Below are 27,734 nucleotides of genomic sequence, written 5' to 3'. Positions count from 1 at the left end.
GAGACATGGAAGAGAGGCTGAAAAAAATCTGACATTTTTTTTTCATGGAAGGGGAAAGGGAGAGGAATGGAAGGGAGGGGAGGGGAAGAAGGGGAGGGGAGGGGAGGAATCACAAAATAAGCCAACAGTAATAATAGCAGTTTCAGAAAAATACAAGAGAGAAAATGGGGCAGACACACTAACTGAAGAAATAATGACAGAGAACTTTCCAAAACTGATGAGAGGAACTAATCCACAAATTCAAAAATTACAAAAAATCTCAAGGAAAGTGATAAGAATAAATCTGTGTCTAGGCATCACAGAAAGCAGAAAAACATCACACACAAGAGAAAGATCTAACAAGCAACCAGAAAATAAGAAAAATAACCTTCAAAGAAATGACAGAGTGATGAAGACTTCTAAATAGCAACAACAGAGCTAGGTGATAGTAGCATGATGCCTTCAATGTGCTGAAAGAAACTGACTACCCAACTAACATTCCATGCTCATCATCATGTACTTCAAGAATAAGGATTAAATAAAGGCATGCTCAGACAAAAAAGAATAGAGCACATTCTGCTTGTTGAAATTTGTTGAAGTGTATACTTTATGTAGAAGGAATATGAACCCTGACAGAAGGCTTGAGATGAAAGGAGAAGTGAAGAACAAAGAAACTGATCAATACACCTGCGAGTCTAGTTGAGCATTGACTATATAAAACAATAACACTAATGTCTTGTAGAGTTTATCTTTAAAAAAAAAATAATTAGAAAACACCAAAACTATATGGCATATATGTCAAATTAGAGTAGCAGTGTTCTAAGGCCTGGAAGAAGAACAATGGTACTGATTATATTTAGACTTCAGTAAGTTAAATATTCATGTTGTAATTTCTTTTTTTTTTTTTTTCCTCGTTTCAAGTTTTAATCAAAGCTTGTATACAAGATTCCTTTATTCCTGCATCTTCTCAATTGTTTCTTCCTTGTATTTGCCCTTTTCCTTTCCTACTTGGCGAGATTTGGCTTTCCGTTCAAGGATCTTTTTGCGGTCTTTGTCCAGTTTTAGCCTAGTGATAACCACCTTGCTGGGGTGAATGCCTACATGGACAGTTGTGCCATTAGCCTTTTCCCGCTGCACCTGTTCAATGTAGATTACGTATTTCTTCCTGTAAACCTGGACTACTTTGCCAATCTGCTGACCTTTATAGTGTCCTCGTACAACCTGAACTTCATCATCCTTTCGGATGGGCATGGATCGCACGTTGTACGTCTGTCTCAGCTCTTTGGAAAGAGGGGAGGACATAACCTTCCTGCGAATGTGGGAAGGTGCATTGAAATGCCTTTTGCGATTCTTGCTTCGGTCGGAAGTGACAAAGGGATTGAACTTCATTTTGGCAGCTCCCGCTTAGTTGATGGCCGCCAAATATTCATGTTGTAATTTCAATGATAACATTAAAAGAATAAAAACAGTGCAGAGTCCCCAAACTAGTAGAGAGGGGAAATAGAATGAAAAAACAATTAATCCAAAATGGGAAGGAAGAAAGGGAGAAGGGAAGAGGGGGGAAGGAAGAAAGAAAGAAGGAAGGAAGAGAGGAAGGGAGGAAGGGAGGGAGGGAGGAAGGGAGGGAGGGGAGAGAAGGAAGGAAGGGAGAGAGGGATGAAGGGAGGGAAGGAAGGAAGGAAGGGTAGGGTAGGGGAGGGGACAGGAGGGAAGAGAAGGGAAGGGAAGGGGAAGGGAGGGGAGTGGAAGGGAGGGAGGTGAAGGGAGGGGAAGGGAAGGGAAGGGAGGGAAAAGGAGGCAGGAGAGGGGAAGGGAGGGAGGGGAGGGAGGAAGGAGAGGGGAAGGGAGGGGAGAGGAGGAATCACAAAATAAGCTAACAGATTTGCACCCATATACATTGATAAATTATATTAAATATCAAAAGACCAAATGCTCCAGTTAAAAGATGAAGGTTCCTGAAGATCAGTTAAAGAGAAATGGCACAAAAAACCCGAGAGCTCAGTTACACAGTTGGCCACTCCATGTGGCTTAGAATTCTCCCAGCATGGCAGCTGGATTCCAAGAGGATGTGATCTAAAAAACAGTCGCAAGAACCCAAGAGCAAAAGCTACTGTAGTAGATAAAAGTTACATACGGAAATCACAGCATCACTCTGGCCTGATTCTATTGGTCAAAGCCATCACAGGTCCCACCGAGAATCAAGGCTGCAGAAATAGACTCTATGTCTTGCTGAAGAAGTGGTGAATCACATTGCATAAGAGCGGGTGTGATGGACACTATTGTTGAAGCCATCTTTGGAAGATACAGTCTGCCACAGCTAGTTTCTTCTTGTCATTCATGCCTGCACTTAGATGTCTCAGGCCTGTCCTCGTCCACTGTTGGAAACATGTTGGATGTCATGAAGATAAACTAGCACTGAGACAAACAATCTCTCAGCAAAGCAAATTTTACTTCCTGCATTGCAGAAAGGGTACCCTTGTTAGCCATCTTGCCACTAGAGTACAAGGAAAAGCAGACATATTCATCCCTTAAGCATTTGGGCTTGTCATTACTGCTGTGTCTGATCTCCATTGGCTGGAGCCAGACCTCACACTCTAAACTAAAACGTGATTGGCTAACAACTTAAAACTTTTTTAAACAGATAAGGGGCATAGACCGTGAGCTGGGACATGCTCGTGAGCACGTCCAGCACAGATATCTTGGTTAAAGTACAAGGACATAGAATATAGATTTTTTGTGTGCTTTGTTTTCTTCTCATCTGGTAGGCAAAGGTAAGGACACAGAATGTACTACATGCCTGTAAGCATGGCATGTTTAACAGCTACATAGGATAGGGCTTAACAAAGAGTTACTAACACACTTAGGATTCATAATTTAACAAGAAAGGAAACTTTGAAGAGGAACTTTTACTTCCCACATCCACCCTATCAAGGGTAATCACCATGTCATGCCACTTTATTTTAATTTTTGTCATAGCACTTATTATTACCTGGCATTACATGATGTCACTGTATAATATCTGCCTTCCTGCGGCTGAACCTAAGCTCCTTGAGAGGAGAGACTCTGTCTTCCTCAATGCTATACTGCTCCCTCCTCATGAGGGCAGGGCACATGGTAGGTGTCCAGAGACTGGCCGAATTATCAAATGAAGTTTCTGGGGGAAGGCTGGCACTTGGCAGCCAGGAAGCTCTTTTGAACATCCAGAGATGAACCTTGCGAGAAGAGGCTACTGCACACGTCAGTGAGTTCCCTGTTACTGGAAGCGTTCATGCAAGGACGGGATGGGCTGCCTCCAGGGTGCCAGAGAAAGAACTTGGACTCAGAGGCAGAGGCTGGTCCTTCCCCATGCTGGACCTCAGCCTTTCTTCTTTCCTTTGGCTCCTCTTAAAGTCAACCTGATCCCTCTGGTCCTCGGGGGATAATGAGCCAGGATTTATGGCTCCACCTCAATCCCTAATCTTATCACTGTCCATTCAACCTCCCCTAGGCTCTGCTTTCAGAGAAAACCCACAACGGTTATTTCTCTTCCCTTTCCCCTAACCCTGCCCCATGAGGCTTATCTTCCTATTTCAAGTTTTCTGGCAGAGAGCACAGCTCGGGCGTGTGGTGGGCATTGGGCTGGAGGCCTCTCCACACACACACAGACTTGAGGGGGGTCACTCTGTTAGAAGCCTCCAAAGGCACCCTGTGGCCTAGAGAGATGCTGTCTCCACACCACAGGCCACTCTTAGGAAAGCAAATCCCTCCTTGAAAATACCACCACCGCTACACTCAGCATCCACTGCACGCCTGGCTTTGTGTTCTGGGCTTCGCCCGTTTGACTTCACTGAATTCTCCATAAATCCCCAGGAGAGAGGGGCTATTACTGGCTCCTCAGGTCACATGGTATGAGGACTTGGGGCTGGACATTCTGTGTTCAGACCACACATTTGTGAAACGCCGTGTGACCTGGTTGAGTTTGGTTTGGGTTTTGGTTTTATAACTCTATCTTCCAAGCAGAACTGTACGTGATCCCCTAATGGCACAGCACAGGGTAGCAGAGATGCTTTCGGTGGAGCGGGCAGTAGGGGGTTCAGGAGCCCTGCCTCCTTAACTGTCCCCCCTTCTTCCTCGAAGCAACACCCCCAAACCACCAAAGCCCCATATCCATCATGCTCCCCATGGTGGAGCTAAGGAGGCAGAGTGGATGATCAGGCAGACCCTGCGGTCAGAGTGCCCTGTGCTTTCCAGCTGCACACCCCGGGCCTCAGTTTCCTCCAGCAGCTATGGGGCTGGTGGGCACGCCCTCTTTGAAACGGTTACCATGAGGATGAAATGAGATGGCAATGGCAGGGCCATATCACCCAGGAGGTGCGCCTTGCATGTGGGCCTGGTTTTTCAGCAGTCCCTGGGGTTTAAGGGAGCTCCTCAGCACCCCTAAACCTGTGGACACCACACAGCAGGCCCAGGGCCAGGAGCTGAGGAGTTGAGGGAGCCCTGACCCCTGCCAGGGACACGGCCGATCAGCTGTGCCGGCTCTACCCGCAGCTGGTGCATCAAGGGCAGAAGCAGGGAGGCAAAGCTGCTAATAAATCTGTCAGTTTCCATAATGTCTCCCCCACCCCACAAAACAGAATACCCCTGCCCTGACAGGCGCCACAGGAAGGCTGAGGCCCCGCTGGCAGCAGACTCAAACGTTGGCTGAACCACTGGGTAACTCTGTAATGAAAGGTCCCCCACGCTGGAGGCATTAACCTTGCTGCCCACCTGAAGTCTTGGCTCTGGGGTTAACCCCTCCCTTCCCAGCCCAGTCCCAAGGGCTCAGCTGGTGGCTGCACTTTACTCATTGCTGCCAAACTAATAACCCCAAAACTTAGCAGCTGGAACGAACAGCGGTTTCTCCGTTTCTATGGCTTTGCTGGGTGGTTCTGACTCAAGGATTTTCATGAGGCTGCCATCAGTGTTGGGCTTGGTGATGGGCATCTTCAGGCTTGGCTGGGGGAGAATCAAATTCCTAACTCACTCACTACCTGTGGGCAGGCCTAGAAGATCCATCTCCAAGATCATCTGTATGAGTTCCGGGTTACAGTGAACTATGATCGTGCCACTGCAGCCCGGATGACAGAGTGAGAAGGAAGAAAAGAAAGAGAAAGAAAAGGAGAGGAGGGGAAAGAGAAAGAAAGAAGGGGAGAGAGAGAGAAAAAGAAAGAGGAAGGAAGGAGGGAGGGAGGGAGGGAAGGAAGGAAGGAAGGAAAGAAGGAAGGAAGGAAGGAGAAACATCTGTGGAATTGAAAAGAAATTTAAGTCCTTGTGTAGATGATACAATTACAACTTTGAAACATAAATTTCTTAGAATCACAGAACTCCAGGACTCAAAGGGGACTCAGAAACCATCCAGCCAAACTTATTCTTTCATTTTCAGAAGAGGAAACTGAGGCCCAGAGACAGGAAGGACTACCCAGGCTGCAGTCAGCGAGGACAGAGCTGAGAAGCCGGGCCTCTGGGGTGACCCTCACCTGCTGTTTTCCATCAGTCACACGCCCCATTTGCCTTCTGTCACCACCTAACCTTCACCAATGGCATTTGACACATGCTAATAGGCCCCATTGGCACAAAGGCTGGAAGCCACTGGGAAGCCTCCTTTCTGGTAAGTTATTTGCTCAGTTTTGGAAATGCCTAAAGATGCACCATCAGCCTAGAAAATATGCCGGGTGCTGTGGCTCAAGCCCATAATCTCAACACTTTGAGAGGCCGAGGCAGGAAAACTGCTTGAGGGCAAGAGTTTGAGACCAGCCTGGGCAACATAGGAAGACCCCATCTCTACAAAAAAATTTGAAAATTAGCTGGGCATGGTGGTGCACACCTGTAGTCCCAGCTACTCAGGAAGCCAAGGCCAGAGGACTGCTAGAGCCCAGCAGTTGGTGGTCACAATGGGTTATAATCACACCACTGCACTCTAGCCTGGGCTAGAGTGAGACCTTGTCTCCTCAATTAAAAAAAAAAAAAAATAGGAGGGAAGGAAAGGGGAAAAAAAAAATCATTCACCCCAAATCTAGAGCCAGCTCTGCCTTGGAAAACTCTCCACTTTGGGTTTCTCCCAGGTGGAGGCCTAGAGTGGTGGAGCTGGCAGGGGCCAGAGACACTCTAGGCTAATTCCAGAAGGGGTAACTGAGGCCAGAGAGAGACAGAGACTTTCCTGAGGTCACACAGGTCATCCATCAGTGGCAGGGCTGCAACCAGAACCAAGGCCCCTTCACCGTCAGGCCAGTGTCTCCACACAAGGCTACAGGTGACAAGCCAGGATGAACTTGAAGAAAGCTACAGGCTCTGACCCAAGGCTACCAGATTCTTCTCAGAACAACGGGTTCCTACTGAGACCGCGGACAGCTACGCAGACTCCTGCCCCAGATGCTCAGCGGAGAGTAACTCTGCTTGCAAAAGTGGCACACTGGGTCGGGCGCGGGGGCTCACACCTGTAATCCCAGCACATCGGGAGGCCGAGGCAAGAGGATCACAAGGTCAGGAGTTCGAGACCAGCCTGGCCAACATAGCGAAAGCCAGTCTCTACTAGAAATACAAAAATGAGCCGGGCGTGGTGGCGGGTGCCCGTAATCCCAGCTATTTGGGAAGCTGAGGAGGGAGAATCGCTTGAACCCAGGAGGCGGAGGTTGTGGTGAACTGAGATGGTGCCACTGCACTCCAGCCTGGGTAACAAGAGCAAGACTCCGTCTCAAAAAAAAAAAAGAAAAGTAACCAACTCATGTTCCAAAAAGATCCAAATTAGTTTCCAACATTTAAATTCGAGAGATTCTTACATACAAATCAAGTTTTCAGCTTCCTGTTAGAAAAATCAGACAATCTGGCCTTGAAATCCAGCGTGCTGCCACCTGGCTGAACGGGGCCGTGGCGGGTCGCGGAGGCAGGCACACCGCCTGTCTCTCCTGTCCAGGCGGGCCAAATTCCCTCTTCCTCACTGCCTTCTCAGCCTTTGCAGGCATCGGAGTTTGCAGCCCCTCCTCTCTTTGAGTTTGCAGAATCCCCTCTATAACGTACTTCCCAGATAAGTGGCTGCACAGGCTTCGTTTGCTGCCTCCAGGGACCAGGAGTTCACACCCAGTTCCACTGTCGGCCACAAAGACGGTGATGGGGAGAGCTTGACTGCAACCATGGCGTATCTGAAACCGTGTCTAACAGGTCACGCTATAATGTAATCCCAGAGCCTAATACACTTTATTGCCTCATAACCAGAACTCTCCGTGCTTGTTTTAGCTGAGGAGACAAGAAAACTACCACTAAGGATGACTTTACAGACTTCCAGGCCATTCGGATGAAGTCCAGGACACCACTGCCCTCTGGGTAAACTAGGGACCGGGTGTGGATGGCCTTTTTGAGGTTTCAAAGGCAACCACAGCAAATATCAAAAGAGGGTCTGGAGGTCCTACCTACTTTGGGTTCTTAAGCAATGAGCTCTCAGATAAATTGCTTTTCCATGACAGGCCAGGCAGATATGACTCCTGACCTTGCCAGGAGCTGTCATCACCATCCCTGTGTCAAAATCCCTGGGAAGAAGCAGGGACGGTCTCATGGTGATGTCAGGCCACTGAGCACTTCATCAGGAGGCGGCCTGGGAAATCTGGGCAGACACTCTTTGTAAGTTCCTGGCAAGCTTCAAAGTTTGGAATGTTAAAATAGCAATCACTTTGTTCCTAGCACACTTATCAGCAGTCCAATCTCAAAGCCAACAGAAATGCTAGTCGGACTGTTGGATCTGGAAGGGGTCTTCTATGCTTCATCTCATCCCATCTGCACTTTAACCAAGAAGCTCCTTACTGCACCCCAGCGGAGAAGGGTCAGCCAGCCTCGGTTGGGGCAAGGTGTCTTCCTGGTCACGGGGCAGAAGCCCTCCCCACTGGGACATCCGTCTTTTGCCCCAGCTTTATCCTCAAGGCAAGAACCATTTTTATGCCCTATTTTCACCCACAGCCATTGAACTCCACTGTTCTTGCTTTTTCTTTCCCCAGAGGCTAAACTCTTCCCCATTATCCACTTCTTCCTGAAAGGACTGGGCTTTGAGGCCTGGCCACTTTCCTGCAATTGGCCAGGGTCCTTTTCCAGCATTTTCTTACAACAGCTGTGACCTTAAAAGGACGCAGTTCATATTCCGAGACCTCCAGATTGGGTTCAGCTGTGCCGTCTCAGGCTCTCACTCTCTGAGTTCGCACAGATTGTTCTGTATCAGCAAACAACTTGTATTGATTTGGCAGACATGTAGCTTGCTTTGGGCAATAGCAGTTCGTGAAGTCCCCATAACCTTATGAGACAGAGCCTATGATTATCCTTCCCAGTGTACAGATGATGAAACCAAGACACCGGGAAGTGAAGTCACTTGGCCAAGGAGCAGATTAGGTCATGAGTTTCAGACTTGAACTCGGACCGCTGGGGTCTGGAGCTGCTGCCTGCAAGTGTCTCAGTGCCTCTCACTGCGGTGCTTCATGTTAAACACGGGGAGGAGGCATCCAGGAAGATCTGGAAATGCTTAAGCCTTCCTGATACGTCAGCCTCATGGCAAGAAGTGATTTGTCGCAAGTCACTCAGTTGTGCAGTGATAGAGTTAGGACTTCAACTGGGTTCCAAATTCGGAGCTCTTTGCCCAAGACAAGAACATGTGAGTGGACTAATCTGATTTAATTGAAGTAGAAACAAATCCTCCAGGGTAGCGATGTCACAGCGATCCTATCCAGGGAAGCAGAATGCATGTAAACTGGCTTTGAGCCCGGATGCAGATTGGACAGGCCACAGTGACACAGTGGGCGCCCGGGCCAAGGAGAAGAGAACTGCCCAACCTAAGCATCTGAGAGTTTGAAAGAGCACATGTTAGGAAATACACAGAAACCTCATTAATTCAGAGCCCCATCACTCAGAAGCCATCATGGGCTCTGCTGGGCTGAAGTGCATCCCACATTAATCTGGAGATGGGCAAACTCTCTTGTAAGGGGGCAGACAGTAAAGTTGTTGGGAAAGGCAGGCATCCCTGCTGGCCCTCGTGTGGTTGCATAACAGCGTGCCTGTGCTGGGTATATCACCTCTCCTGGAAATGTCTTTTCCTGTTCTGTGGTTGATGCGTTCTTCTTCTTCTTTCTTTCTTCCTCCTCCTCCTCCTCCTCCTCCTCCTCCTCCTCCTCCTCCTCCTCCTCCTCCTCCTCCTCCTCCTCCTTCCTCCTCCTCCTCCTCCTCCTTCTTCTTTTTGACAGAGTCTTGATCTGTCACCTAGGCTGGAGTAGAATGGCACGATCTCGGCTCACTGCAACCTCCATCTCTTGGGTTCAAGAGATTCTCCTGCCTCAGCCTCCTAAGTAGCCAGGATTACCGGCACCCACCACACCTGGCTAATTTTTGTATTTTTTTTTTTTTTTTTTTTGAGACGGAGTTTCGCTCTTGTTACCCAGGCTGGAGTGCAATGGCGCGTTCTCGGCTCACCACAACCTCCGCCTCCTGGGTTCAGGCAATTCTCCTTCCTCAGCCTCCTGAGTAGCTGGGATTACAGGCACGCGCCACCACGCCCAGCTAATTTTTTGTATTTTTTAGTAGAGACGGGGTTTCACCATGTTGACCAGGATGGTCTCGATCTCTCGACCTCGTGATCCACCCGCCTCGGCCTCCCAAAGTGCTGGGATTACAGACTTGAGCCACCGCGCCCGGCCAATTTTTGTATTTTTAGTAGAGATGGGGTTTCGCCATCTTGGCCAGGCTGGTCTCAAACTCCTGACCTCAAGTGATGTGCCCGCCTCAGCCTCCCAAAGTGCTGGGATTACAGCAGGTACCTGCCACCATGCTGGCTCATTTTTTATTTTTATTTTTTTTTAAGTAGAGACAGGGTTTCACCCCAGGCTGGTCTCAAACTCCTGACCTCAGGTAATCCGCTCGTCTTGGCCTCCCAAAGTTCCAGGATTAAAGGCATGAGCCAGCAGCTTGGCCGATGTGTACTTCTTTAGTCTGCTTAGACACAGGTTTCACATCACAGCTGACCAGTCCACTGCTATAAGAGTTCCCGGCAGAGAGGGAACAGCGTCCCTCACCTGCAGCACAGAAGTGGGGCTGCAAAAGTGCAATAGTGAGCACAGACTCCCGAGCAAGACCCACTGGCCATGGAGGACTGAGGCTCACTACGGAGGCTGACCTTGCGGTGTCTCCTCTCCAGGTGAATAAAGCATCGTGCCATCCAGTGCCTGTGCAAGCGGCTTTCTTGGAACCCCAGCATGTGCAAACCATGCAGTGGGCTGACATTCTCGGACGGCCACTCCTAGTGGCAGGCATCAGTATGCTGTGCTCTCATCTGCACAGTGGAAATACTACCCCTGGATGTGGGAATAGGTGTCACATGCTCAAAATATTTTAGAGGTCGTGGGCCACCAGCCAGCCTTTGTCTCGAACACTCAACTCTGCCGCTGTGCGTCAAAAGTAGCCATGAACAACACAGAAACAGATAGGTGGGGCCGTGTTCTAGGAAAACTTGACTTACAAGAACAGGCCAAGTGGAGTTTGCTGACTCGTGCACTAGTTATGGGAAAGACACATCACCAGAAACAAGCCAGGCTCTCCGGGACGGCCGAGCCTATTTACAGGAATTTCTCAGACCAGGTGCGCTGGCTTGAACTTGTAATCCCAGCACTTTGGGAGGCGGAGGTGGGAGGGTTGCTGGAGGCCAGGAGTTCAAGATCAGCCTGGGTAACACAGTGAAATCCTATCTCTACAAAAAAAAAAATTAAAAATTAGCCAGGCGTGGTGGCTTGAGCCTACAAGTTCAAGACTGCTGTGAGCTATGATCGTGCCACTGCACTCCAGTCTGGGCGGCACAGTGAGATCCAGTCTCAAAAAAATAATAATAAATAAGGCTGGTTGCGGTGGCTCACGCCTGTAATCCCAGCACTTTGGGAGGCCGAGGCAGGCAGATCATGAGGTCAGCAGTTCAAGACCAGCCTGGCCAATATGGTAAAACCCCATCTCTACTAAAAATACAAAAATTAGCCGGGTGTGGTGGCACATGCCTGTATCCCAGCTACTGGAGGGGCTGAGGCAGAAGAATAGAGGTTGCAGGGAGGCAGAGGTTGCAGCGAGCCGAGATCGTGCCACCGCACTCCAGCCTGGGTGACAGAGTAAGACTCTGTCTCAAAAATAATAATAATAGATAAATAAATAAAAGAACTTTTCAAACACATAAGCAGAACCTATTTGCCCACAATTGATAAGCAATCCTTAGTGACTCATTAAATTAATTAATTAATTAATTTTGTCTTGAGATGGAGTTTCACTCTTGTTGCCCAGGCTGGAGTGCAGTGCTGCAATCTCAGCTCACTGCAACGTCCGCCTCCCAGGTTCAAGGGATTCTCCTGGCTCAGCCTCTCAAGTAGCTGGGATTACAGGTGCCCACCACCACACTCAACTAATTTTTGCATTTTTAGTAGAGGTGGGGTCTCACTCTGTTGGCCAGGCTGGTCTCAAACTCCCGACCTCAGGTGATCCACCTACCTCAGCCTCCCAAAGTGCTGGGATTGCAGGTGTGAGCCACCTCGCTCAGCCATCTGATTAAATTAAAACAGTAATATTTATACATAGAGACAGAGAAGCAAAAAGAGCTGTACTTCCCAGCAATGTTAGCCCCAGTCCTTTTGCCATAAAACAATCACTGCACTTGTTCCGACTCCACTGTCTTTGAAGCCGCTGACACCTCTCATCTTGCCTGACCCCCACCACACTGGGAGAGGTGGGTAAAGCACAGCCCTCTCATGCGAGAGATGAGGGCACTGGGCACAGCGTGGTCATGGATGCTAGATTCCAGAATTAATAAAGTACAAGTCAGCTCTCAAATTCACATATTTCAGGTTATAAACTTGAATGTCTTCCTTTCTACTGCCCAACATTCTTTCCCTCACAACTTCAAGAGTAATCAAATTATTTCTTTTAAAATAATCTATTGTTCTCATAACCCTGCATTAGATAAGCCCAGATGAGTGAGATTTTATTGCATAGGCTCTCTGTAGTCTGCTGTAACAAACAGCAACAAATCAGGAGGCAGGGGACGGCAGCAGGAACTTGGAGAAGTATTTCCTTTCTTGGACCTCAGTTTCCCCTGGTGTAAAGGCTGCAGATCTTCTATGTCTGGCATTCTCTAACAAGCGATACAGGGTGACCGAAAGAGAGCTGGAGACAAGAGGGACTTGGGGCTGAGTCCCTGTTCCATCATATACCAGCGTCACACACTTGGGCAAGTCACAACATCTCTGAGCCTCTGTTTCCTCGTCTGTAAAGTGGGGGTACTGTGATGTCACAGGGTTATTGTGGTTAATAAATGGTGGGAAAGGAGGAAGAATGTACAGTTATAGCCCAATAACTGGCTCATCACTTCATAGGTAGTGACATGTTCACTACTTCAAAACCTTGCAGCATGATTTGTAAATATTATGGGGGGTGGGGTTGTCTTTTTTTTTTTTAAATAGGGTCCAATTGAAGAATTTGTAGTATTTAATTTTGAGAAAGTCCAATTTATGTACCTCTTTCTTGCTTGTGCTTTTGGTGTTATGTTTAAGAAGCCTTTGCCTAAACCAAGGTCATGAAGATTCACTCATATTTTCTTCTAAGGGGTTTACAGTTTTACTTCTTACTTCTAGGTCTGTGATCCATTTGGAATTGATTTTTGTATATGACGTGAAGAAGAAGTCAAACTTCATTCTTTTACATGTGAATACTCAGTCGTTCCAGCACTATTTGTTGAAGAAGCTATTCTTTCCCCATTGAAGAGTCCTGGCACTGTTGAAAATCACTTGGCCATAATGTGAGGATTAGTGTCTAGACTAAATTCCATTCAGTACTACACAGTCTTGATTGTTGTAGCTCTGTACTAAGTTCTGAAATTGGGACTTTGCTCTTCCTTCTCAAGATTGACAACTTTCATATAAATTTTAACATCACCTTGTCCATTTCTATTTTTAAAAAAGGCCTGCTCAAATCTTGACAGGAATTGCATTGAATATGATCATTTTGAGAAGTATTGTTTTTTTGGTTTTTTCTTGAGACAGTCTGTCACCCAGGCAGTGCAGTGGCGCGATCTCAGCTCACTGCAATCTCCACCTTCCAGGTTCAAGTGACTCTCCTGCCTCAGTCCCCCAGTAGCTGGGATTACAGGTATCCACCACCCTACCCGGCTAATTTTTGTATTTTTAGTAGAGACAGGGTTTCACCATGTTGGCCAGGCTGGTTGCAAACTCCTGACCTCAAGTCACTGCCCGCCTCAGCCTCTCAAAGTGCTGGGAATACAGGCGTGAGCCACCCTGCTGGCCTTATTGGCATCTTAATAATAATGTTTTTCAATCCACCAACAGGGGATGTCTTTCTCTTTATTTAGGTCTTCTTTTCTTTCAACAATGTTTCTTATTTTCAGAGTATGACTTTTGCATATCTATTGTTGAATTTATTCATAATTATTTTATTGTTTCTGATGCTGTTGAAAATGAAATCATCTTAATTCTATTTTTCCTTTTTTTCTATTTTTGGATAGTTCATTTGCCAGTGTTTAGAAATATGATTAATTGTTTTGTATCTTGGTCTTTTATCCTGCCACCTTGCTGAACTTGTTTAGTTTTGGAAAATTTTTAGTGTATTATTTAGGATTTGCTGTATACAAGATGATGTCACCTGTGAATATCAATAGTTTTACTTCTTTCTTTCCAGTCTGAATGTCTTTTATTTCATTTTCCTGCCTGATTGCCCTCATCAGAACATCCAGTACAATGTTGAATAGAAATGGAGAAAAGACATCTTTGTCTTGTTCGGGATTATTTTTTCCTTTTTTAGTTTTTAGGAGACAGGGTCTCATTTATGCCGCCTAGGCTGGTGTCAAACTCTAGGCCTCAAGCAGTCTTCCCACCTCAGCCTCTCAAAGCACTGGGATTATAGATATCAGCCACTGGGCCTGGCCTGTGCCTGATCTTAGCAGGGAAATTTTGTAGTTTTTCATCATTAAGTATGTTGTTAGCTATGAGTAACCCATAGATGATATTTATCAGGTTGGAGCAATTCTCCTCTATTCCTAGTTTATTGTAGCCCACAAATTCTGATATGTTATGTTTTAATTTTCATTCAGTTCAAAATACATTCTGATTTCCCTTTTATTTTTTATCCATATTTTGTTTGGAGGCATGTTACTTAGTTTCCAAATATTTGGGGATTTTCTGGGGATCTTTTCAGTATTGATTTTAATTTTAATTTCACTGTGGTCGGCAAATGTACTTTCTACGACATGAATGCTTTTAAAATTTTTTGAAATAAAAATTTAGTCAGCTTGCTAGAGAACTTTTCTTTTTTCTTTCTTTTTTTTTTTTTTAAGTCTCATGAGATCTGATAGAGAACTTTTGAATTTATTGTTTAGAATGTGGCTTCTACTGGTAAAACTTATACACTTGAGAAGAATTTGTATTTTGCTGTTGTTAGGAGGAGTGCTCTAGAAATGTCAATCAGGCTAAGGTTAATGGTGTTGTACAAGTCTACTATCATCCTGACTTTGTGTCTACTTATTGGTGTTAGTCTGTTCAGGCTGCTGTAACAAATACCATAGACAGGATGGCATAAACAATAAACATTTATTCTTCACAGTTATGGAGGCGGTAATTCTGAAAGCAGAGTGTTACCATGGTTGGGTTGTGATGAGAGCCCACTTCATGGCTTGTAGACAAGCCACCTTTCTGTGTCCTCACAGGATAAGGACAGAGAGAGAGGGAGCAAATTCTCTTGTGTTTCTTCTTATAAGGGCAGTAATCCCATGATGAGGGCTTCACCTTCATGACTTCATTCCTCCCAAACACCCCATCTCCAAATACCACCATACTGAGGATTAGGGTTTCAACATATAATTTTTGGAGAGGAGGGAGGACACAAACATTTAGTCCATATCATTATTCTATCAATTATTGAGAGAAGGGTATTGAAATATCCACTATAATTGTATATTTGTCCATTTTCTTTGTGGTTTCATCAGTTTTTCCATTATATATTTTAAAGGTCTGTTGTTAAATGCATAAGTGTTTAAGATTATCGTGCCCCCTTAATTAACTCCTTTATTATTGTGCAATAACCCCCTCTATCCCTGATAGTATTCTTTTCTCTGAAATCGTTTGCCTGACGTTATTATTTAGCTTTCCTTTTGTCTAGTGTAGGTATCATATATCTTCATCCACTTACTTTTAAACTATTTGTGTCTTTACATTTAAAGTTTGTTTCTTGTAGGCAACATATACTTGGTCTTACATTTTTTAAAAAATCCCATCTATCTCTGCCTTTTAATTGATATCTAGACCATTTACATTTAACGTAATTACTGGTATGATTAGGTTTCAGTCTGTCTCCTCTGTTCTCTGGTCATTTTCATTGCATCTCCTGTGTTGGCTTCTTAGTTGTAACTCTTCATTTTGTTATTTCAGTGGTTGTTTTAGACATTTTGGTGTACTTGTTACCTTATCATATTCTACCTTCCACACTTAATAAATCTTATGGCTTTTGCCAGCTAATTCAATCATCTGTATCGTTCTGGATCTGCTGATTTATTTTTCTCCTAGCTCTGGGCCATAATTTTCTACCTTTCTGCATGCCTGGTGATTTTTTTTGTTGTTGTTGGATGATAAACAGTATATTTTACTTTGTTGTATTTAAAGAAATACTACAAATCCTAGAGTGCTAGGTTTAAACAGGGTTAGGCTTTGTTCTGCCATGCAGTTAAGTTACCTGTGGATCTATTAAAGGTCAACTATTAAGCTATTTTTTTATGGCAAGCTGTGGGCAGCATTACTCTCAGGAAAATTTAGCCCTACTACAAAAGCATAATGTTTTTGAGAATTCTATCAATGCTCTCTGTATTACAAGGTCTCTCTACTCTAGTTAGTATAAACCTCAACTATTCCCAGGCTTGTTTGAGCTCTGGGAAGTATCTGGTCTATTGCTTTCTGTTTGTTCTTTGTTTGATCTCATGGTGTTTCATCCCACACATGTATGATTGGAACTCACTTAAGGGTCAGGGGACCCTCTGCAGAGCTCCCAAGCTCTATCTCTGTTCAGATACTTCCTGTTATTTTTCCCTGCAAGTTCTAGCCACCTCAACTCTGATTTCTAGCCTTCCTGAACTCTGATTTCTATCTTCTCAATTCAGTGATACATTGGATCTGTGGTTCCCTATCTTTGTGCTATATACTGGAAGTGCCCTGAATAAGTAAGGTAGGCCAATCATAGCATTCTCTCTGTTTGTTTTCCTTCTCTCAGGGATTTATCGTTCTGTGTTTCCTATTGTCCAATGCCTGCAACACTTGTTTTATATATTTTGTCTGCTTTTATAATTGTTTATGGTAGAGGGCAATTTCCATAGCATTTAATCCTTCATAGGTAGGAATGAAAGTCTCTAACTTAAATAATAGATGATGATTTTATTAAACATTGGTAGAAACTTTTAAGAAAATTGTGGTTGGCTGGACATGGTGGTGCATACTTGTGGTCCCAGCTACGCAGGAGGCTGAGGTGGGAGGATCACTTGAGCCCAGGGATTCTGGGCTGTAGTGTGCTATGCTGTTTAGGTGACTGCAATAAGTTTGGCATCATTATGGCAAACTCTTAGGAGCAGGGGACCATCAGGTGGCCTAAGGAGGAGTGAACCGGCCCAGGTCAGAAATGGAGCAGGTCAAAACTCTCATGCTGATTAGTAGTGGGATTGTACAAATGAACTCATAATGGATCAAAGACCTAAATGTAAGAGCTAAAAGTATAAAATCCTAGGACTAAATCTTCATGATCTTGGATTTGGCAGTGTTTACTTAGATATGACTCCAGAACAAGCAAAACAAAAAATAAATTGGAATTCATCAAAATTAAAACCTTATGTATATCAAAGGACACTATCAAGAGAATGAAAAGACAACACACACAGGGTGGGAGAAAATCTTTGAAAATCATGTGTCTGATTAAGGGTCTAGTATCCAGAATATTTAAAGAACGTTTACAACTCAACAACAGAAAAGACAACTCAATTCAAAAATGGGCAGAGGACTTGAATAGACATTTCTCCAAAGAAGATATCCAAATGGCCAACAAGCCATTTGGCCATGTTGTCATAGCCAACATGACAAGATGCTCAACGTCATTAGAAAAATGCAAATCAAAACCACGCCTAATAGGATGGCTATTGTTCCAGCTTCAATTGTGTTTCCCACCCCCCCAGTATGTTGAAGTCCTAACTCCCAGCATCGGTAAATGTGACCTTATTTGGAAATAGGGTCTTTGCCAATTTAATCAAGTTAAGATGAGGTTATTAAGGTGGCCCTTAATCCAATATGACTGGTGACCTTAAAAGAAGAAAAATCTGGATATAGAAACATAGGGGAGATGGCCACATAGGAAGACGGAGGAAGAGGGTATAGTTATGTTGCCACAAACCAAGAAACGCTTGGGGCAACCAGGATCTGAAAAAGGCAAGAAAATATCCTCTTTTAGAGGCTTCAGGGGAAGGGTGGCCCTGCAAACACCTTGATTCTGGATTTCTGGTTTCCGGAACTGTGAGACAGTGAGCTTCTCTTGTTTTAAACTACCCAGTTGGTGGTATTTTTTAATTGAACCCTTGAACACTAACACAGTTATAATTTTTTAAATGAAAAACAACAAGTTTTGGAAAGTGTGGTGTTTTACTTTATTTTATTTTACATGTCAACTTGGCTGGGCCATGAAGCCCAGATAGTTGGTCAAATACTACTCTGGATGTTTCTGTGAAGACATTTTGGGGATGAGATCAACATTTAACTTGCTAAATCTAGAGTAAAGCAAATTATCCTCCCTAATCTGAGTGGGCCTCAGCCAATTAGCTGAAGGCTTTAATAGAACAAAGACTGACCTCCCCCTAAGCAGGAAAGAATTTTCCCAGATTGCCTTTGAACTGCAACTCTTGCCTGATTTGGGATTTGCCAAACCTCCACAATTGTGTGAGCCAATTCCTTAAAGTAATTTTTCCCCTTTCTCTATGTATGTTTTTCTGGAGAACCCTGACTAATACAGGGAGGATGTGCAGAAACTGGAAGGCTCACACTTCACTGGTGGAAATGTAAAATGGGGCAGCCAGTTTGGAAAAACATTTGGTGGTTTCTCAATAAGCTAACTGTAGAATTACCGCGGGACCCTGAAATGGCACTCTTAGGTATATACCCAACAGAGCTGAAGACGGGTGTTCAACCCAAAACTGGCATGTGAATGTTTTCAGCAGCCCGACTGGTTATAGAGAAGAGGTAGAAACAACCCAATTGTGCATCAACTAATGGATAAATAAAATGTGGCATATCCACACAATAGAATATTATTCAACCATAACAAGGAATGACATTCTAATATATGCTACAACATAGATGAACCAGGCTTAAAAACATTATGCTAAATGCAAGCAGCCAGGCGCAAAGATCGTATACTGTGTGATTCCATTTATATTAAATATCCAAATAGGCGATTTCACAGGGATAGAAAGCAGATTAGTAGTCGCCAGGGCCTGGGAGTAGGGGATAACGGGAGTGACTGCTTACTGTGTACAGGGTTTCCTGTTTGGGGGATGAGAATGTTCTGGAACTACATCGTGGTGACAGTTGTACATCACAGATGTGCTAAATGCCACTGATTTATACACTTTAGTATATATATATGGAGAGACGGAGGCTTGCTCTGTCACCCAGGCTGGAGTGCAGTGGCACAGTCTTGGCTCACTGCAACCTCCGCCTCTCAGGTTCAATTCTCCTGCCTCGGCCTCCTAAGTAGCTGGAACTACAGAGGCACACCACCACACTCAGCCAATTTTTGTATTTTTAGTAGAGACCGGGTTTCACCATGTTGGCCAGGCTGGTCTTGAACTCCTGAGCTCAGGTGATCCACCTTCCTCGGCCTCCTAAAGTGCTAGGATTACAGGCATGCGCCACTGTGCCCAGCTAAAATAGTAAATTTATGTTATATGTATTTTACCACTTTTGAAAAACGTGTTCACACATATATAGGATTATGAATTCACAAATTAATGAACAAACTGAGATTGTGGAAATGAACGGTGAACCAAGAATGAAAGACCCTAAAATGAATCATGTGTGTGTAACCACCACAGTCCACAAGCAGGATCGGGGAACTGCAATTGCAAAGCAGCTTTGCCTCTAGCAGCCCTTGAAATCCAATGTGTGGGGCTAATGTATCCTCTCACTCTCAAAAGAAAAACCCAGGCCTCCATAACTTCTCTAGTCATTTTTATTTTTAAAAATTCCTGGCCAGGCACGGTGGCTCATGCCTGTAATCCCAGCACTTTAAGAGGCAGAGGCAGGTGGATCACAAGGTCAGGAGTTCGAGTCCAGCCTGACCAACATGGTGAAATCTTGTCTCTACTAAAAATACAGAAGTTAGACCAGATTACAGGTGGTGTGCACCTGTAATCCCAGCTATGCCAGAGGCTGGGTGAGGGAGAATTGCTTGAACTGGGGAGGCAGAGGTTGCAGAGAGCCAAGATCGTGCATCGCACCACTGCACTCCAGCCTAGGTGAGAGAGAGAGACACCGTCTCAAAAAAAAAAAAAAAAAAAAAAAAATTCCTGTCATCACACTTACAGTGCGGTCTCATTTCAGAGCTGTAAATGTGCAGTTTCATGTTATAATCAAAATAGCCTATCATGTGAAGCTGACTTCTCTGGGTCTGCTGGGGGTGGAGGGCCAGCAGCAGGAAAGGGAGGCCTCCCTTCTTTACTGTTTCTGACCCTTGCAGGGACAGAGCAGTGGGAGTGAAGCAGCAAGAGACAGTCCTTTCTTGAGGAGTGGTGGTGGTGACTGGGAACTGCTGGGGAAAGGGTTAACAGCTCCCTTCCCCCACAGGCTCCTCAGCTCCTTGGAGTCGCTCCTCCCCACCACCCCCACCACCCCACCCCCATCTCCCATCCTCACTCCCATCAGCTGGGGTCTCTTGGGGTGAGGCCTTCTCCCTGGCTCTTTGTGCTTTACTCCTTCCTCAGCACAGCGAATCTGAAGTTCATCTTGAAACCCCTGGCCTCTTGCTCAGGCTCTATCAACCCAGGATGCAGGCCAGTTCTACGTGCATCCCCTGCCCTGACGGACTCTAGGAGTGGAGGCTGCAGCTAGCTTCTCCCTTGCCTCTTCATCAAACACTTAGCCAGCACCAGCATCTCACCCTTTAGACCTTTCCAGGCAGGGGTCCATCTAATCCACCAGATCAGGGACACATACTAAGTTCCGTGGAGGCCCTTTCCACTAGCCTTGAGGTAAGTGTAAGTGGCACCCACTGCTCCCACTAAGGAGACGCCACACACACCAATGGCTCTTTTCAAAGAATTCTCACCCCAAATCCTCTTCCTTGACCCGGTAACTCCTGACTCTTTCCATACCTTCAATGTGGGTGAGGGAGGTTGAGGATGACAGGTTTTTGACCACTCTCTTTTAAGTGCTGCAGATGGTCTAGGCATGTGGTCTCTGTTACTCCTTCCAGCAAACATCTATTTTAATCTTGTTACCTGTGTTTATAAATACCTGCATTCATTATCTAACGTAGTAGCAGCCACCACTGAGCCCCTAATTTGTACCAAAGCACTGGACCCTTTTCACAAACATCTCAGTTATTAACAAGCATGTTTGTAACTACTTTGATACATCTATTTAATAACTAAGAATTTGTATAGATAGTTGGTATTTAAAAATGTATGGGGGACATTATTCAGGTAGAGTTTGTTGAGATTCTCCGTAGGAAGAAACATTCTGAAAACCTAGTGACAGGACTTCAGATCTGGAAAGGACTTATAGAGGTTATGTAATCAACCCTACTCATCTCCTGTAAGCAGTAGCTGAGGTCCCCAAGGGCTGAGTGACTTGTCCAAGGTCATCACAGTGAGAGATGAGAAGATATGAATTATCACTCGCCACAGCTGCCTCTTATTCACAAAAAATACTAGATGAATGATTTCCTGCTGCTAATTTTAATATTTATCAAACCAACGGTGGAAATGAATTTTTAATGCAAAATAACTGTTTCAGAGTCTAAAAAAATTGAACACACTGGGCTTTCAACACTACATAAAGCTGTATGCATCCCAACCTCCTGTACAGGAGAATAATGGATTCTTAATTGAATCTGTGCCTCAGAGCGGAAGCATGATTTCTAAATGGAAAATCCTGCAGAGGTGGCAGTGAGAGATGAGCTTCAGCCAGATGAATTATTGCAGGAGAAAGTAAAAGAGGACATCATGCTAGCAAATGGCTTTTTCTTAAAGATCCCTAATAAACCATGCACGAATTTTGTGCAGTGAACTACTGTGTTCACGCCCATCTTCCTGGTGGTGGCGCTGTCTCCTGTGTCCTGATCTTTACACACTGTGGTCTCCAGGGTTTCCTATGTGTACGCAGCACAGTGGTGATACTATTCATTTCTCTAACAAACAGTACTGGGAGCCCAGGATAGATCATCCAGAGTTCTCACAGACTTCAGTCCTGTATGCTTCTTATGCAGCACAACAATCCTACGCTTTTAGGGCTCGCAGCAAGGCCAGGAATAATTTAGTCCAATGCTACATTTCACAGCTAAGAAAACTGAGGCTGGCTGTGGTGGCTCATGCCTGTCAGCCTAGCACTTTGGGAGGTCAAGGCGGGAGGACTGCTTGAGCCCCAAAATTTGAGACCAGCCCGGACAACATAGCGAGACCCTATCTCTAAAAAAGAAAAGTCAAGAAAAGAAAAAAATTGGCCAGGCAGCCAGTCGCAGTGGCTCACGCCTGTTATCCCAGCACTTTAGGAGGCTGAGGTGGGTAGACACCAGAGGTTGGGAGTTTAAGACCAGGCTGAACAACACAAGAGAAACCCTGTCTCTACTGAAAATACAAAATTAGCCAGGCGTGGTGGCACATGCCTGTAATCCCAGCTACTCGGGAGGCGGCAGGAGAATCGCTTGAACCCGGGAGGCGGAGGTTGCAGTGAGCCAAGATTGTGCTATTGCACTCCAGCCTGGGCAACAACAGCGAAATTGTCTCAAAAAAAAAAAAAAAAAAAAAAAAAAAAAAAAAAAAATTAATAAATAAAAATAGGCCAGGCATGGTGGTGGATGCCTATAGTCCTAGCTACTTAGGAGGCTGAGGTAGGAGGATCGCTTGAGCCCAGGAGTTTGAGGCTGCAGTGAGCTAAGGTTGTGCCAGCCTGGGCAAAAGTTAGAACATCTCAAAAAGAAGAAAAAAGAAAAGAAAACAAAACTGAGGCCCAGAGAGGAAAATACCTTGCCCAGGAAGGTCACACAGAGAGTTAATGGCTCTAATCACAAAGGGTAAGCATTTTGACAGATTCATGAACTCTTGGGTAGCTCCACCTTGAACTCTGAGGACCTCCAAGTCATTCTGTAGCCTGAAGTGCCAATTAAACCAGAAGAATCATGGGCTTACTATTTATAGGTAGGAGTGAAGAAATTAACTAGGCCATGAAACCTGGGGACACAGGAGATCTTGTCTCTTGAGATTCACATGTAACATTCAACTTCTATATTTTAAGACAGAACTTGGGTAATGCAGTCTCAATTTTCCTAATACTGGACTTCTTTGGGTTGCAGTCTTGACGAACCACACCTACTACAAAGGTTTTTGCACCATAAGACAGATAACCCCACTTCTTCTGGCAGATGCTGCTATTACCCAGTGGACCGGTTTATGATCCTTCCAAGCATATCCCTTGCTTCAGAAAGGCCGAAAGCAAACCATTTTTTCTGTTATTTGGAGAGCTTTAGCCAGCAATACACAGTCAATATGCATTCACTGAATGCACAAGCGAAAAGGAGAAAGGAAAGCTATGACTGTTTTTAAGAGAGATACCACTTGGGTTTGCAATTATTTCACATTTTTCATCTTTTTATTGTTCAGAGTGGCTTTCCCCTGTACTAACAAAATCAAATAACTCTCAGGAGGCCTACTGGTATGAACGAAGGCGCTAAAATCAAAGAACTTCCAAGTTTCAATCTGCCAGAGACTGGCTGTGAAGTACTGGGGAACAGTCATTTAGCTTCTCTCTATCAGTTCCTACTTCTGTACAGTGAGGGTGAGACTATGGTGGCACCTCTCATGGGTACTGTGTACATTTCCTAATTAAAGCTAATTAAGCCCCTGGAAATAAGCAGAAAATACTGTGTAAGTGCTGAGTATTTACGTGCCACTAACAGTCACAAAAACTCCCAAGGGACAAGATTCTGTGCAGACAGCACATTCTCTATTGGTGATTACTAATCACCCACTGCTTACAAAGAAAAGCACTGTGTTTTCAGTAACAGGGTAGGTTAAAAAAAAAAAAAAATCACACGATGTTGTTCAACAACACCATCTTTATTCAAAAATATATATCTATGAGACATTTCAGAATATACTGCTGCCGACGACAGCCTATACTTCTAAATAAAGTCCTAAATTAATATACAAATTTAAGCTTTGAAAATATTCTTTAAGAAAAACCAACAAAAAAGAAAAACAAGGGTAGATTGACATTTCTGAGGAATATGACCTAAAGGAAAGGTCCTTTGAGGCCTACAGATGCCCTAAGAAAGAAAAAACACAAAAACAAAAACCACCCACCCCACCCCACCCCACCAAGTCACCTCATACATACAAGTAGGAAGGTTCATTTAAATTAAACAAATGAAGTAAGCACACTTTGGGAGGATGTGGACAGCAGAATTAAGATTTGAAAAACAAAAGCATTTCATCAAAACAAAAAACTAACTTCCTCACGGGAAGTTCACCAGTAACAGGTATTAAGAGGCCAACACATTCATTTACATAATTGCTACAGTTTCATTTCTTACTTTTGCTGTAATAATTATGCACCAATTGCTGGTCAAAGACTCAGTTGGATAAAACAGAGCAGTGAGCTAAATCCATTGTTATATTTTCATCTAGCTGATCAAGTATCTACCATACTCTTTTGGCTGGTTTGTGGCTGGTCAGATCTCACTTCCTTGGTCAAAGCATAGTGTCCAAGATGGGCCTGCTCCAAAACACGCTCATCTATAAAGCAGCACACCACTGGGGGCGGGGGGTGAGGAGGCTGGGGGTGCAGCAGCAGCAAAGATTACAATTTATCTTGCCATTTTAGTGATGTCACCTACGGCCTCTGGAAGAAAAACCTTATAGACTCATTAACAGTGACGGAACAACCGGCAGTGACAATAAGCAAAGACACAGTCTGAATTCAAATCTGAGTAACAGCTCAAACACTACCATGTTCTACACAGAGTTCAGCTGAGTATCTGCTATGACTTTTCACTGCTCTTACTTCATAACAAGCAGGAGAGCTTCTGGAAGGGAAGCCCGTTATGCTTTCTAGACATAGGTTACGTTTCGACGTGTTTAACATGTAAAATTACACGTAATTTTTGGTGATCCTGGAAAAAGCCACTCGAATTAATGGAGATTACAAAGCCCCCTCCATTGGATTCCTTTTTATAGAGTTTGGGTTTCAGCCTCTGGTCTAGAACTCCTATTACATTATTGAGGCAAATTGTTTTCTGCCCTTTCCAATGTCAAAAATAAGCCCGCCAAATTAGAGTGACCTACAGTTGGCAGGCTGAACCTTTACTATAAGCAAGATAAAAATCGTCTCTAACTACATTATATAGTCATAATGTCAGCTGGCATGATAATAGAATTAAAACCCCCAATTATTATCTCTGACTCCCCGCCTCCCCTGCCGAGATGAGCTATTCAGTAACATCTGACACAAGTACTCCCCGCTGGGCAGGGACAAGGACCTGTGCAGGGGCGTGACCTGGCAGACCTGCTCAGCGTCCTGTTTGCAGTGATGTTCGAGTTTAGTCACGTACTGTGCACACGCACCCAGACAGCAGATTAAATGTTAGTGTGTACCCAACTCCCAGAAGAAAGGGTCCAAGTAACACCCACGCAGAGCCCAGATGCAGCACACCTGGGTAAGAGGCCTTCATCTCTTGGGGCCCACCAGTGCCTGCCACTCCTAACAACTGCCTTCACACCCACCAGGGGTCAAGGCACCCTGTTTTTCGGAACGTGCTCTGGCAGTGGAGAGCTGCAGCGTGAGAAGGTTGTATCTAGCAACTTGAAGCAAATAAATTACTTTTAATTCACGCTTGTGATCCTCGTTTTTCTGTCTCTGAACTGTGCCTTTATGTTCCAGATTAGATTTGAATCTTACTGCTAGATTCTCCAATCTGTTTACAAAGTAAATGCACCTAATCTTTGTGCATCACTAGGAGAATGGAAAGGGAGGATCAGAGATTTGGCAAACTCTTTATGGCAATGCTACAACAGCTGTGCTCCAACCTTTTGGGGCAGATGTAGCCAGGAAAGCCAACGTCTCCAGGACAAGTACCTCAGTGGAAGCCCGAACCAAACTTGAACAAGCCCCGCTCAGAAAGCAGCAGCTGTTTTTGTGACAAAATGCTGTCTTGAGGGACAAGATTCTTTTGAAAGCTTCCAGAAGTACACATGATTTTCCTAACTTCTTAGGTATAAGGAGAGAGCTGAGAATGGAAAACCAACAGTGGGGGCATGAAAATACAAAGTCGGAGAGAAAGTCTGTAGTCTGCATATATGAATATAAACCGGGTTCCAGTTGCCGCTGTTCTGAACTGTGCTCAAGGTAAGAGGCTGAAGAGGAAAATCAGAGTCTGTGGTTCTTTCTTGACGCTGGGGGGCTGAGTGGAAGAAGGGATAGAACCAGGGGCTAGAAGGTTATTTCCAACCATGACTTGCCCTCTTCTTTCTGCTGGTACAAACAGAAATCTGGGACATGACACCTGTCCTAGTCAGTTGAAAACAGGTCCCCAGCAGAGGGCAGGGGGGCCAATCCCCCTGTGACGTTGGGCAGCAGTGAGAGGTCTGGCAAGCTCTGAATATGGGACTTCAGTTCCTTGCGGACCTGGGTTACCCGCGCAAGCTTCTGTTTGTATTCCTAAGGAGACAAAGAAGATAACAGCGTTAAGTCTGTGCATGCTGAGGGCGTGCCATGCTGCAGCTGGGGCAGCTGCTTTCATCCTGGTGTTCTTCCTTGCCCCCACCAGCCTGCCCACCCTGTTCAGCTATATTGCAAAGCTAGAGTTTCAAACTCTCAAAAGGCAAAACTTTATATCAAAAAAGGAACGCAGAGTACAATACCGGCAACAGTGAATTAAATGGCATTCAACTTAGTGCTTGAGATTTGGAGTAAAAAGAAGTGACATTTGGCATTTGCCTTCTTTTTGTTGGTTCTCAAAAGTTTCAAAATTTTTAAGTTTATGCCTAAAAAATAAAATACAGACACCTGAGCTTCACAATTTCTTTCCAGACTCCACCTAGACAGGGCTAAAAAAAACACAGTAAAGTAATGCGTTCTATGTTAAAGCTTGGAGATTAACCTAGATTTATCATGTTTTGCAAGTAAGCACTACAGAAGCTCAAAATATCCCACTGCTACTCCCTGCGACCAGAACCTGCTCATCCCATGACTGAGTAATTGCACTAAGTCCTTGGTGAGGCCTTCCAATAGTCTCCTGACCCCTGGGGCTCCTAAAACGCCACCAGACTTCTCTTCCGAAAGCCCAGCTTTCCTGAAGCCCCTGCTCTGAGAAAGTGAAGCACAGCAGCACACCAGCTCCACGAGCTGTCCTTCAGAGCAGAGCTTACGGTCTTGTAAAAGCAGCCCCGCACAGATGTGTTTCTCACAGCCTCCCACTTCTCTGTGTCTGTGGGGACCATTTTTTCAGGGTTCCCTCCAATCCTGGAGGGATCTCTCTCTTCTCCTAGCCCTATAAAGCCTGGCCTCCACTCCTCTGCCTATCTGGGCTCCTCCTCTTTAGGAAAATCCTTGCTCTGCATCCAGGAGATGACGCCTGGTCTCCTCCTGCTCCAGAGCTCTCCCTCACACAGGGTGTGTGCCTGAGCCCCCAGCAGGCTGCTCTGTGCTCTCTCCACACATGTGAGACTCCTGTGTTCCTCTAGAATATGAGTCCCCTAATGATAGGAATGGGGAATTTTTTTTTCTTTCTTCAGCTCCCAGAAAAAGGTACTCTTGATAAATCTGCAAAGACATACGGAAAACCACCCCAGGCCATATGAAGTCTGGGGCAGCTGGCCCCCTTAGGGCTTATTTTTTGTCCTCTTGGTATCTCTGCAAGGATAAGCAAGTCCCTGAGGCTGGGCCCTGGATGAAGAAAGCCCTTTGTGCAGGAATTGTTAACAAGCACTGGGCTGAGATGTAGAGACCTAGGCTTCGTCCTGGTTCCGTCTCTAACCTGCTGTGTGACCGAGGGTGTGTCCCTCTTCCTTATCTGAGAAGAGGAAACTGGACTCTAAGACTTCTTTTCAAATTCTAAATTCCTTGATACCAGATCCCCTACAGGAACCTGAAGAGGCAGCAGGTGGAAGCTAACAATGGGAAGAATAATGAGGCAGGAGAAAGGCCAAATAAACAATACTTAGTTCAAGTTGTAAAGACAAAAGCCCAAGCACGGAGAGGAGGGAGTCAGGCACATCTTCTCCCCACTGCAGCCAGCTGGTCTCCTACCCGCAGTGAGAGCTCCTCAGGCAGGCCACAAAGGAACGGAGAAGGGTGGAGAGAGAGCTCTCCCAGCAGTCCATTTCTTTCCTTTGTAAACTTAGCACAACTAAAATGAAACAATGACTTATGTAAATGATTAGCAATGACTTCCACATTTAACTGCTAAGCTCCTGGAGGCCAGGACCAGACCCATCT

At 45.0% G+C, this 27,734-nt stretch overlaps 2 protein-coding genes across 5 annotated transcripts in view; both read right to left on the bottom strand.

Moving 5' to 3' along the window:
* RPRD1B (regulation of nuclear pre-mRNA domain containing 1B) overlaps positions 1-27,734 on the bottom strand; it is a 91,359-nt gene that overhangs the window by 9,537 nt on the left and 54,088 nt on the right. The window contains exon 7 of one of the 4 annotated variants that reach the window (XM_003936373.4): positions 23,338-25,955. The exons of 1 other annotated variant lie outside the window; for it this stretch is intronic. In XM_003936373.4, coding sequence (XP_003936422.1) covers positions 25,806-25,955 — 150 coding nt within the window. In that variant the 3' untranslated portion in view covers positions 23,338-25,805. 2 more of the 4 variants (XM_039479630.2, XM_074406512.1) reach the window with 2 other exon arrangements.
* On the bottom strand, positions 870-1,420 carry LOC120367894 (large ribosomal subunit protein uL24-like). Its single transcript, XM_039479631.2, has one exon. The coding sequence runs from the start codon at positions 1,366-1,368 to the stop codon at positions 931-933; it is 438 nt and encodes a 145-aa protein (XP_039335565.2). The 5' UTR covers positions 1,369-1,420; the 3' UTR covers positions 870-930.

This window comes from Saimiri boliviensis, chromosome 9, assembly GCF_048565385.1.
Source record: "Saimiri boliviensis isolate mSaiBol1 chromosome 9, mSaiBol1.pri, whole genome shotgun sequence".
Classification (NCBI taxonomy): domain Eukaryota; kingdom Metazoa; phylum Chordata; class Mammalia; order Primates; family Cebidae; genus Saimiri; species Saimiri boliviensis.
The sequence above is the reverse complement of the archived record's forward strand: the minus strand, read 5'-3'. Positions and strand labels throughout refer to the sequence as shown.

Bases quoted from the DNA above. Each gene is read 5' to 3' on its own strand.
- LOC120367894 (XM_039479631.2), bottom strand. From the start codon at position 1,368: ATGAAGTTCAATCCCTTTGTCACTTCCGACCGAAGCAAGAATCGCAAA.